Source organism: Geotrypetes seraphini, chromosome 1, assembly GCF_902459505.1.
Source record: "Geotrypetes seraphini chromosome 1, aGeoSer1.1, whole genome shotgun sequence".
Lineage (NCBI taxonomy): Eukaryota > Metazoa > Chordata > Amphibia > Gymnophiona > Dermophiidae > Geotrypetes > Geotrypetes seraphini.
In genome coordinates this window covers 415,233,485-415,246,322 of record NC_047084.1, presented here as the reverse complement: position 1 = coordinate 415,246,322, position 12,838 = coordinate 415,233,485, and the positions used below count along the sequence as shown (strand labels likewise).

General features: G+C 41.7%; 1 protein-coding gene across 1 annotated transcript in view; it reads left to right on the top strand.

The window, feature by feature from the left end:
• The window catches only part of PLPPR1 (phospholipid phosphatase related 1), a 223,561-nt gene that overhangs the window by 84,145 nt on the left and 126,578 nt on the right, over positions 1-12,838 (top strand). The window contains exon 4 of the mRNA XM_033918704.1: positions 9,642-9,830. Coding sequence (XP_033774595.1) covers positions 9,642-9,830 — 189 coding nt within the window. The remainder of the gene's footprint in view (positions 1-9,641; positions 9,831-12,838) is intronic.

Below are 12,838 nucleotides of genomic sequence, written 5' to 3'. Positions count from 1 at the left end.
TAACAAGGGAGATGTGTATATCATTCTGTCACATGATCACTCTTTCTTAGTCAAAACAAAGTTTGAACAATTGTAGGTGCAGGTGGCTACTATATGGCAGTATAGTAGAGTTTTGGTGGGATCATACTTTCCACTATAAATGTTGTGGTTAGAGTGGCTTATGGGTCTGGCTCCTCCTTTCTATGGTTCACTAGCCCACTCACTTTGCTACCTAAGACACCTATGTGGAGTTCTACTAGACTTTCCCATACCAGGTGCTACTGTTCTAGACACAGGTATGTACTATTTCATTGAGTTACTTGGGGAGTGGGAGGAAGGTCAGTGAACAGCAGAGGAGTGTGGAGGTCATACCTTTATGCATCCAGTGGTCATCTGGTCAATTTTCGCACATTTTTGGCACGTAGATGCTTCTAAAACAGGCCTAGGTCAGAACATCTAGTTTCCATCCCAGACGTCTGACTAAAGATTTGATTATCACCACAAGAAGTCAAAGTCTATGCCAGCCCATATTTCCTCTAAAACACACCTCTAACATGCCCCTATATGAGTTAGATAGTCTGGAGGGCAAACGTCTCACAACACATCTAAAATATTTATTTTGTAAATTGGCAAATTTACACATTTTTGGGATTTTTTTTGCGTTTTGAAAATGCCCCTAATTGTGTTATTAATGCTGAAATATTAGTACTAATTGGCTCATTTATATGAGTTAGACATTCTGAACGGTGAACGTCCCACAACACATCTAAAATATTTGTTTTGTAAATCAGTCAATTTAGATGGGTTTTAAAAAAAATAATTTTGTGCTTTGAAAATGCTCCTAATTGTGTTATTAATGCTGTATTATCAGTACTAATTGGCTCATTTATCAATTAAATTGTGTGTGAAAATTGGGTGCATGGCAAAATTTGTCTGCACAATTTTGAGTGCCATATATGGAATTAGGGTGTAATTCTATATATACCTGTTTAACCTTTATAGCGTGTATTTGCAAGGCTAGCGTACACATGGGTAGAGCCTGCGTGTGAATCTCACACATTTAGGCATGAACATAAGTGCTGAACTTGTTATGCATGTATATAACCGGCACACTAGTGTGCTAAAAAGGAAAGTAGGTGCCTACAAGGGGATGCTGTAAAGTGTAAGCCCAACCAAGAAGAGACTGACCTTGATATGATTCAGTCAGTAATCTGAAACAGAGAATTTTGTTTCTGCAAATTGGCACTTAACAAAATAAGAGAACACTCCTTTCAGCCACAGTGGCAAAATAATGGTCAGAACATAAGAACATAAGCAATGCCTCTGCTGGGTCAGACCTGAGGTCCATCGTGCCCAGTAGTCCGCTCACGCAGCGGTCCAACAGGTCCAGGACCTGTGCAGTAATCCTCTATCTATACCCCTCTATCCCCTTTTCCAGCAGGAAATTGTCCAGTCCTTTCTTGAACCCCAGTACCGTACGCTGCCCTATTACGCCCTCTGGAAGCGCATTCCAGGTGTCCACTTCCTAGCATTTGTTTTGAATCTGTCCCCTTTCAACTTCACCGAATGCCCTCTTGTTCTTTTATTATTCGAAAGTTTGAAGAATCTGTCCCTCTCTACTCTCTCTATTCCCTTCATGATCTTATAAGTCTCTATCATATCCCCTCTAAGTCTCCTCTTCTCCAGAATTTAGGCAGTTGGTTGGTTGGGCTGAGAACTTTTCAGCACCCCCTCATACATTCTTTTATAGAATAGGCTTGGAGGGGGTAATTTATAGAATTCCCCTCAGGTTGCATAAAAGTAGGAAATCACAGTATGTGCCCTTTTTCCAGGCACCTATTTTTCAGGTTTTGTGCTGTATTTGGTTAAAAGCCCTTTTCTGCATACAAAAGAGGCTTTATATGGGAAGTAAATCAATAGTAATTTTTCCATGTGTAAAGAGCCAATGCTATTTTTCTGTTCAAGTTTCCCGGCTTTTAAAATGGGGAGGGGGGGAGGGGGGGAAAGGGAGATCAATATTCATTTATTTTTTTTAGTACTGCACCACAAAGAGAAGTCAAAAGGTTACTGCAGCCAGATAATATGGATTTTTTTAAAAATCAGAGGAACAAAAGTGAAACCGTTACCTCTAAAAAAAAAAATAGATAAAAATAAGCAATGCAGAAAGCATGTTGATTTGTTCACTAGCAAAAAGAGAAGTAAAAATAAAAGCACAAAGAATTCATGTTTACTTTCTGCACAGACTACAGACAGATAAGTACATAAATCTTATTTTCCCTTTTAATAGTCTCCCACAGGAAAGTGCAATATCACAGACATTTAAAATGCACACAGGCAAGAAAAATGAGTACAGTTATCTCTGCATCCCTTTGAAGGTACCAAAAATACTACAGACTAATTAGGATTTAACCACAAAATGTGATTATTATGCAAAGCAAAGATTCTGCTAAACATTTAGAATATGAAATTGTTGTAGCCGAAACTGTCAAACATGAAAAGAACACAGGGAGGATTTAAGTAAATCACTGTGTACAATAAACAGTTGGGGAAAACATGGGGAGGCTGCTTTATTAATGGTTCCTTTTACAAATCCATGGTGAAAGTTTCTACTGCGGGCTGGTGAGGTAAATGCCAATCCGCAGTATAAACCTCTACCATGGCTTTGTACAAACTGGCGTAAATTCTTTCCAGCTCTTCTGTTTGTGTATAAGTTTATCCATGAGCTTTTAAACTAGAGGGATAGATGGTTTAAACAGAGCAGCGTTTCTCAACTTGGTCCTGGAGTACCTCCTTGCTAGTCAGGTTTTCAGGATATCCACAATGAATATGCATATAATAAATTTGCATATAATGGAGGCAGTGTATGCAAATCAAGCTTATGCATATTTATTGTGGATATCCTGAAAACCTGACTGGCAGTTACTGAGCTGAGAAACACTGAAATGGAGCATAAAACATTTTGTGGATTTAGAAAGAATAATAAAATGAAACCATTTGATGTCATCACCAGATTTCAAAGGATACATTTTACAATTTAACCACAGAATGCTACTGACTGCAGTGGGTATGAGTTGGCAATGCACATAGCAGCAATTAAGAAAACTATCTTCAGGATTCACAGTAGAATTTACAACACACAAAATAAAAAAAAAATAAAAAAATCTGAATTTCAAAGGGGCAGCCCTTCAGGGATTGGGGTGTGGCAGCACCAGCCTGGCATGTGTGAAAACATGCACAGCTGGAATTATTTCCAATCTACATGTCTATCTGTGTTTTGTGCGTAAGTCTATATTGTGTGTTTGTTTTATTTGTGAGTGGGCAAGTTTGAGTATCTACTCGTATTTCTATGTACAAATATGTGATTGTATGTGTCTGTATAAGGGGGAGATGTAGGTATTTCTGTATTTTATATGCATGTCTATTTTTTTTGTTTGTATGTCTGTGTTCTATGTTATATACTTTGGTATCTGTGTATATACAGGTATGTGTGTCTCTGTGTCTGTGTTGTATATAGTGGGCCCGATATTCAGAGTGATTTAAGTGGGCAGGAAGCTCTCCTGCCTGCTTAAATTGCTTGTTGCCGCCTAAGTATGGATATTCAGTGGTTTTTAACTGGAGAGTACCATTGAATATCCCTTCAGACTGCCCAAGTAAAAAGTGGACATATCAGATGTGACACTTGAGGCGGAGCCCCAGGTTATGCGGGTACCTTCTTTTTTATATCTTATTCCCCCTTCCTGTTGTTTTCACCATTCATGTTTTCTTTTATGCTTTATTAAATACAATTGTAGTTCTGACCTTTCTCCCTTATGTATCTGTCAGTTTGTATGTCAATATGTCAAACTCATGTAATTTATTGTAAATAAGCTTATGTGTACACCTTTTGTTTTTATTTGTAAATCGCTTAGCAAATTAAATTAAGCGATTCAATAAGTTAAAAATAAACTTGAAACTTGAAACATAACAGGAGTTTTTTTTAATTTATAAGCAAAATGAAGAGCCCCAATCATGGCCCCTATTTCCCTCCCCTTGCCCGTGGCAAAATACATAATTTTAACCCCCCCCACCAGAAGTTCTCACCCCCAGAGATCTTGATCCCCCTATCAAACACACTCTCCTGCATCACAGACCCTTTTTTCCTCCCCATCTCCCAGCCCACAGCAATATCAATCAATCCCTCCCTCCCTCCCTCCCCCCAAGGGCCCCCACCCCACAGCTGTCCAGGTAGGCCTGGATACCTTCGGGCCTACCTGCATCTCTGGTGGTCCATCAGCTTTGATAGAGGCAGGAGTGCAGTTTCCTCGCTCCTAACCCTTGTGGCACCTTTGGAAAATAGTTAAAGGGCCCCTTACATTTTAAGCTCTCTAAAGCCAGGAAAATATACAAGTCTGTACAATCATTAGTGAGGCCCCACTTGGAGAATTTTGTTCAGTTGTGGAGGCCGTAATTGAGTAAAAATATAAGAAGACTTAAAGTGATCCAGAGGAAGGCGATGAAAATGGTATGGGGTTTGTGCCAAAAGATGTAAGAGAAGAGACTGGAAAACCAGAATATATATACTCTAGAGGAGAGGACGGATAGGGGAGATATGATATAGATGTTTAAATACTTGACAGGTATTAATATAGAACCAAATCTTTTCCAGAGAAGGAAAAATGGTAAAACTAAAGGGCATAAATTGAGGTTGCAGGGTGGTAGACTAAGGAGTAATGTTAGGAAGTTCTTTTTCATGGAGAGGGTGGTTGATGCCTGGAATGCCCTCTCGAGGGAGGTAGTAGAGATGAAATGGTGACAGAATTTTACAAAGTGTGGGATGAACAGAGGGGATCTTGAATTAGAAAATTAATGATATAAATTGAAGAACTAAGGCAATATTGACTGTGTCATGTACATGGCAGTTCAGATTAGGATGGGCTGGGGAGGGCTTTATAGAAACACAGAAACATAGAAATATGAAGGCATATAAAGGCTAAATGGCCCATCCAGTCTGCCCATTCACAGCATTCACTATGTCCTCCTCTCCCTAAAAGATCTCACATGCCTGTCCCGCACTATCTTGAACTCAGACACATCCGCCTTATGACAAAGATCATGGACCATTTTGGTGACCCGTCAAATGCACACAGGACATTGGCACTCCGACAATTCTGCCCCGACATTTGCGTGCAGGACAAATGCACGCCACCCTATTGCCTTCCTGTTTGTGCTCTGAGGGGGGGGGGGGAGTTGTGTTCTCTTTGAGGGTGTGTGTGAGGGAACTTCTCCAATACATTTACAACTCGTGCTTGCCTTGCTCTTTCAGCCCTTAAAACTCTAACCTTTCCCATTTTTGCTCTGAGGGGGGTGGGTGTGTGGGGAATCCCTCCCACTACAAACACGCTCTCATTCAGGGGTATGCCGATGCACTCTCAATTACAGGATTTCTGCAATCCCCCCCCACTCCACTTATAATTGCACCCCAAAAATCATGCTCCATTTATGCGCACACTTCTCAGTGTGCGCATTTGATGGATCAGAATTGGCGGGGTGCAATAATTCTGCATGCTATTGACAGTGTACCAACCATTTTAGTAGCCTTCCTCTGGACCGACTCTATCCTTTTTATATCTTTTTGAAGGTGTGGCCTCCAGAATTCTACACAATATTCTAAATGAGGTCTCACCAGAGTCTTATACAGGGGCATCAATACCTCCTTTTTTCTGCTGGCTGTACCTCTCCCTGTGCAACCTAGCATCCTTCTAGCTTTCGCCATCACCTTTTCAACCTGTTTGGCTACTTTAAGATCTTCACATACAATCACACCCAAGTCCCATTCTTCTCTTGTGCACATATGTTCTTCACCTCCTAAACCACACATGTCAAACACAAGGCCTGTGGGCCGAATCAGGCCCGCCTGGTGATTTTATGTGGCCTGCAGTGACTGCTACATCTAAGTGCCTGACTGTGCAGCCTCACTCCCAGCAGCACTCCAAGTTCCTCACCAAGCTGCCTCAGTACCCATTTTCAGGCAGAAGGATCCAGCCCCAGTGTAAAAGCTAGGTTGGAGCAGGGCGCTCCACACAAGTGCCTGACTGCACCACAGTATACTTCTACTAAGACTAACCCCCTCTTTTACGAAACTGTGATAGCAGTTTCTAGTGCGGGGAGCCACGCTGAATGGCCCGCTCTGCTCCCGACACTCATAGGAACTCAGTTTCGTAAAAGTAGGCCTAAGTATCTTAATAAAAAATTCGGCCCTCAACTTAGCCTGTGTTTTAGATTTTGGCCCTTTATGTAATTGTGTTTGACACCCCTGTACCGTTCCTTTGGGGTTTTGCAGCCCAAATGCATGACCTTGCACAATTTCAAAGACCCCACAATAATATAGAAGCACTAAAAAAATTGTCATGGAAAATGTACATCTTTCAAGTCTTTCTTAGAGTTACTCAAAGAGAGTAATTTTCAATATAATCTAAATACGTTAAAATTAGTTGCCCCTCCTCTACCTCATTAGAGGTGTGAACAGGTTTCTAAATGTGTGCAGTTTTAGTTTTGCAGAAAAAACAAACATTTCTCTCATCATGTTTAGATCAGGAAAAGTGAAACAGATTGAGAGCATTTGATATTTTCAGAAATGTGTTAATCGTTTTACACATCTCAGCCATTTTACCCTTCTCAGCCAAATACGAGGTACAAAGTACATGAGGAGTTTCTTTTGGAAAATTTGCATAACATATGTTCACTAAAGAAAAGAAGCAGCAAATGAGAACCATAATATATGGCAAGACCAAATTATAAGAAGAAAAAGAAGTAGTGAGGACACATGTCAAAAGGTGTATGGAAATGAAGGACAAACTACACCTGGATGAAAGGGCAAATAAGTTAACATGGATGCTGCAAGATGCATTAGATCAGGGGTGTCAAAGTCTGAGAACCCGACGGGATTGCGGCCCTCGAGGAGGGACTTTGACACCCCTGCATTAGATGAAATGGAAGAAATAAGGAAGCTGTGAAAGCACTGGATAAGCAGTAGACACATTAGGGCCAATATTCAGAGCAATTCTATCAAGCAGGAAGCTCTCTTGCCCACTAAAATTGCTTACTACCTATGAAGAAATATTCAGCAGCATTTAACCAGAGAATGCCACTATATATCCGCTCAAACTGCTAAGTAAAAACTGGACAGTGCTGAGGGCAGCACTGGGGAGGAGCCACAGGTTATGTGGGTTCCAGTATATTCAGTACCGGCACCCGCACAACAAAGCAGCCAGATTTAGGACAGCTCCATAGCAGTCCTAAATCTGGCCTCTTCGCTATGTGGGTGTCGGCACTGAATATTGGGTTGGCACCCACATAACTTTCTTGTAATGCAATAAATCCTCAAACCCCTCATTCTCTACCTCCCAACCCTCCCCAAATGCACCCCTGCCGTCCCCATATTATGACCCCATCCTGAAGGCCCCCTCAACTCTTCCATCTTATCTGATATATAGGTAGGCTTCCCCAGGTCTACCTTTGTTCCTGGTGGTCCAGCGGGGATTGGTGGGGGCAGGAGTGCAGTTCCTTTGCTCCTTCTCCTAGCAATAGTTCTTAAAAATGGCTGTCGTGACCTCTTGTGCATCTTGGAATGCACTGGGAGGGGACCTAAGGCCCTGATTGGCTTAGCCTTCCCTCTAAGGTACTAAATACTGTGAGATGTAATGATGGTGATGCAATGGGGCAATGTGGATAAAAATGAGCTAACTGATGTAGTGTATATAGATTTTCAGAAAAGTTTTGACTATGTCCTTTATGAGAGAATTCTGAGGAAGTCAAAAAGCTATGGGTTAGAAAGCAATGTTCTGTTGTGGATTAGGAGCTGGTAAAAACATAGAAAACAGATGGTAGGACTTCTCTCAGTGAAGGAGGCTGAGTAGTGGGAGTATCACAGAGTTTTGTACTGGAATTGGTGTTTTTCAACTTATTTATACAGTATATGAAAATGGGAACAATGAGTAAAGTGATCAAATCTGTAGATGACACAATTATTTACAGTTTTATAATTGCATGCAGAGTGTGAGAAATTGTATGAACACTTTATGAGACTGGAAGACTGGGCACTGAAATGGGAAGAATAACCTAAATTGGGTCTACAACAGTTGATAGAATAACAGATGGAAGGACAAAATTGGTAGGAAGACAATTCGTAGGAGATAACAATTGATAGGATCTTCCTACCAATTGTTGTCCTACCAATTGTCATTTCCAACTAACTGCTGTATCCAGTTGTCCTACCACTACCAATTGCTGCTACCAATGGCATTGAAACAGACATGTGCACAGGCCAACTCCATATACCCCATCACTACCAACAGCTCCTTTCTAAGGATAGCCCTCCTTCCGACATCCCACATACCCTCCAACACTCCTCTGACATCCCCACACTTCCCATACCTTTCCCTCTCATGGAAGGTCTGTGTAGACTGACTCCTTGCTGGCCAGCACCCCTCCACACACACCCAGCATCACTACCGACAGCTCCCATCCTGACACCCCTCTGACATCCGTACACCCCCTGTACCTTTCCCTCTCATGGGCAATCTGTGTAGGTCCCAACACTCCCACCAATCCCCCCAGCTCCCCACAACACCCCTCTGACATCCCCATACCTCTGTACCTTTCGCTGAAACATCAGCAGGAGGGATGCCCACTCCCTCCTACCAACAGGGCCGTCTCTTCAAAATGGCAGCCCTCCCCCTCCCAATGCATCTTGGAATGCACTGGGAGGGGCCTAAGGCTGAGCCTTCCCTCTAAGGCCCTCTTTTACTAAGGTGCGCTAACCGAGTAGCACGCACTAATCAAATTAGCTCGCGCTAAACGCTAACGCATACATGTTAGTCTATGGATGCATTAGTGTTTAGCGCGTGCTAATTCGATTAGCACTCTCGAATCGGTTAGCACTCCTTAGTAAAAGTGGGGGTAAGTGATGCCAATATAATCATAGGTCTAAAAGAACTCCTGTAACTGTTACAATATTTGTAAAAAATGTAAATAGCAAATAGCAATGTTGATTTTTCAATAAATCATCTTTATAAATCTCAGTCCATAACAAAGATTTTGATTAGCCCAACAACACTATCTTAATAAACTGGATTGTATTGTAACAGCTACAGGTTTATTATTATTTTTTTTTTTTTAAACCCTATAATTATACTGAGTTTGGGTTTACAGTGCTGTAGAATGATGTTCATTGACGCAGGCTGTCCCACTCACTGAAGTCCTTTTCCCCCTTAAATAATTAAATTAGTTATTCAAAGTTACCAGACTGGTCTAGCTGTGTCCATCTTTATTGGTTATATTTCATTTGATAATGACATGCAATAACATAGGATATACCGATGACCGTTGACATTTCCTACGTCATTGCAAATGACAGCCCATTCCTACTATTTGGTATGCTGTAAGAGACCATTTATTTATGTAAATGACCACTTAAGCAAATAACTAGAATGTTGTGATTTATGCTGTTATGAAGACTCTCATGGATGTTGTTTTCCTAAAGGTTTATATAACATGTTACAAGGCAGCCAGACAGCATATACTCTGGAAGGGCTGTTGGGCTAATGATGGGGGCTAAGGCTGCTCATAGGCATGTATCTGCTAACAGCACTTAATGCTTCTCTTGGAACCTGTTGTATTTTCAGCTTTTCATCATGGCTGGGACCGTTTTACTTGCTTACTACTTCGAGTGCACTGAGACTTTTCAGGTGCACATCCAAGGCTTCTTCTGTCAGGATGGGACACTTATGAAACCTTACCCTGGTTTGGAAGAAGAGAGCTTTATTACCCCTCTGGTGCTCTACTGCGTGTTGGCAGCCACTCCAACAGTAATTGTAAGTATCAAATAGCCTCTACTTTCCTTTCATGGGCAGTTATTAGTTCTTGGGATACAAAATGTAATTACTGGCCATGCACCCACACTGGTATTTAGAGTGCACAGCCAAAAAAGATTTGTTTCATGTGATTTCCAGGAATGTTCGTTATGTTTGGTTTTTTTCCCTCATGCTATCATGGGAGCAATGTCATTAAGATCGTTCAGTCTTTCAGAAGAGTGTGTAATATTGACAGCAAATGAAACAATGTTAAATCTCTTTTTTTTTTCTGCTCACTTTCAATTGCCAATGATTTGACATAGTCAATTCAGGTCAGATTTGATAAAGGACGCCTAAGCGTCATTTAGATGTCCGGCAGTACAGTAGAGAATCATGCTCAGTGACGTCCAGCAAATTTAAGCACATCTATACAATTAAGCATCCTTTATAGCAGGCATGTCCAACAGGTAGATCGCGATCTACCTGTACATCACGGAGGGGTCAGAGGTAGATTGCTAGCCCCACTTGGCTCCATCTCTCTAGCAGCTCACCTCGTCGCTAGGAGAGAGCTCATGCTGTCAGGTTGTCTGCTGAGGGTTTGCCACCACTGCTGATCCTTTGCCTGTCTTTTTTCCCTGCCTGCAGGAATCTTGCCTGAGGATGTATTGGGGGCACTTGTTGTTTTTATGCCAATAGTTTGTGGGTACCACAGGGGGATGCTGCCCATTCCCCACAGGCTCGGCGTCATACCTGGTCTCCTGTCTCTCAGAATCACCCATTCCTGCCTCTGTGCCAACACCCCTTAGAAGTCTGTTATATACCAGGCGATATCAATTCACCCGGGCTTTTCCTGAATACACTTACCATATTAGTTGTGTCGTGTGCTGGTCGTTGGTCGCATTATAGTTCGCTTTCATTAAACATTTTCGGGCAGACACATCAAAGTGTCAAGAATTTAGTGATTTTTGGCGGGCTTTTCCAATTTTGTTCTAACTTGCCTATGCCTTGCCTTCAAATTGATTCAAACCACTGTGACTTTTGCGTGCCTCTGCAATTTTATTTCGCCTTGCCTTTGCATTGATTCTACACTGTGTGCAGAATTTATTAAATCGCATGTGGTGGTATTTGAATTTGTTTGCCGGTATTTGATTTTATCTGGTTTACTGGACAGGTGTTTGAGTTTTTATGATGATTGTTTGGTGGTATTTGATTATTGGTGCCAGTATAGTGAATTCTTATTTTTACTTTTAGAAGTGCATGTATGGTTTTGGCATCTCCAGTCTTGTATTGCACATCATCCAGAGGTTTTCAGTTCCTGTTGATCTTTAATATATGGGGACAGTGATAGTTTTGGATCAGATTCAGCCAATGCTTATACTAACTTAGCAGATTTGGCCTTCTTACATCCAGCCACCCCAGTATGAGTGTTCCACAGAAGAGCAAAACCTACCACTTTCATGATGAATGATAAATGGACTACTTCTTCATCATGGTGAAAGACAAGTGTTGTTGTCTAATTTGTAATGCCCCATTATTCTTACCCAAAAAGGGTAATCTGGAATGTCATTATAAGGCTCTGCATAGCAATAAATTTGATGCTGATTTTCCACCCAAAAGTGAAATTCTTAAACTGAAGTTCAAAGAACGTATATAAAAATTGGCTACTCAGCAACAGTTGATGGTGAAGCCAAGGTCACATTCGGTCAATGCAAACACAGCATCCTTCAAGGTTAGCAACCTGATCGCAAAGAAATGCAAACCTTTCAGTGGAGACACAACTGAACAATTGTTAGAGGATGTTTCAAATTGTGTTGCTTTCTCACTCCAACTGGATGATGAATCTACAGACATAAGAGACATAGCCCAGTTACTAGTCTTTATCCGGATGGTTTTTGAAGACTTCAGTGTTAAAGAACTACTTGGAATCATTTCTTTAAAAGGGAGAACTACCGGTCAGGAAATATTCAGCTCTTTTCATTCTTTTGTGGCAAAGTGTAATCTTCCATTGCATAGACTTGTTTCCATCACTACTGATAAGAACATAAGAACATAAGAATCGCTGCTGGTGGGTCAGACCAGTGGTCAATTGGGCCCAGCAGTCCGCTCACGCGGCAGCCCTCTGGTCAAAGATCAGTGCCCTAACTGAGACTAGCCCTACCTGCATACGTTCTGGTTCAGCAGGAACTTGTCTAACTTTGTCTTGAATCTCTGGAGGGTGTTTTCCCCTATGACAGACTCTGGAAGAGCGTTCCAGTTTTCTACCACTCTCTGGGTGAAGAAGAACTTCAGCAAAGGAAGATCTTGCTTGACGAACTTGCTGCACTTCTTCAAGGGAGTAAACAGGCAGATAGACAAGGGTGAAGCAGTCAACATTGTATATCTGGATTTTCAGAAGGCGTTCGACAAGATTCCACATGAATGTCTACTTCAAAAAATTGTGAGCCATGGAATCGAGGGTGAAATACTCATGTGGATTGAAAACTGGTTGGCGGATAAGAAACAGAGTGGGGGTAAATGGACAATACTCGGACTGCAAAAGCGTCACAAATGGAGTGCCACAGGGTTCAGTGCTTGGACCCATGCTCTTCAACATATTTATAAATGACCTGGAAATTGGTACGAGTGAGGTGATTAAATTTGCAGATGATACGAAGTTATTCAGAGTAGTGAAGACACAGGAGGACTGTGAAGACCTGCAATGTGACATAAACATGCTCGAGAAATGGGCTGCGACATGGAAAATGAGGTTTAACATGGATAAATGTAAGGTGATGCATATCGGTAACAAAAATCTTATACACGAATACAGGATGTCCGCTGCAGTACTTGCAGAGACCTCCCCAGGAAAGAGACTTGGGAATACTGGTCGACAAGTCGATAAAGCCGTCCGCGCAATGCACCGTGGCAGTGAAAAGGGCGAACAGAATGCTAGGAATGAGTAAAAAGGGGATCATGAACAGATCGGAGAAGGTTATCATGCCGCTGTACCGGGCCATGGTATGCCCTCACCTGGAATACTGCGTCCAGCA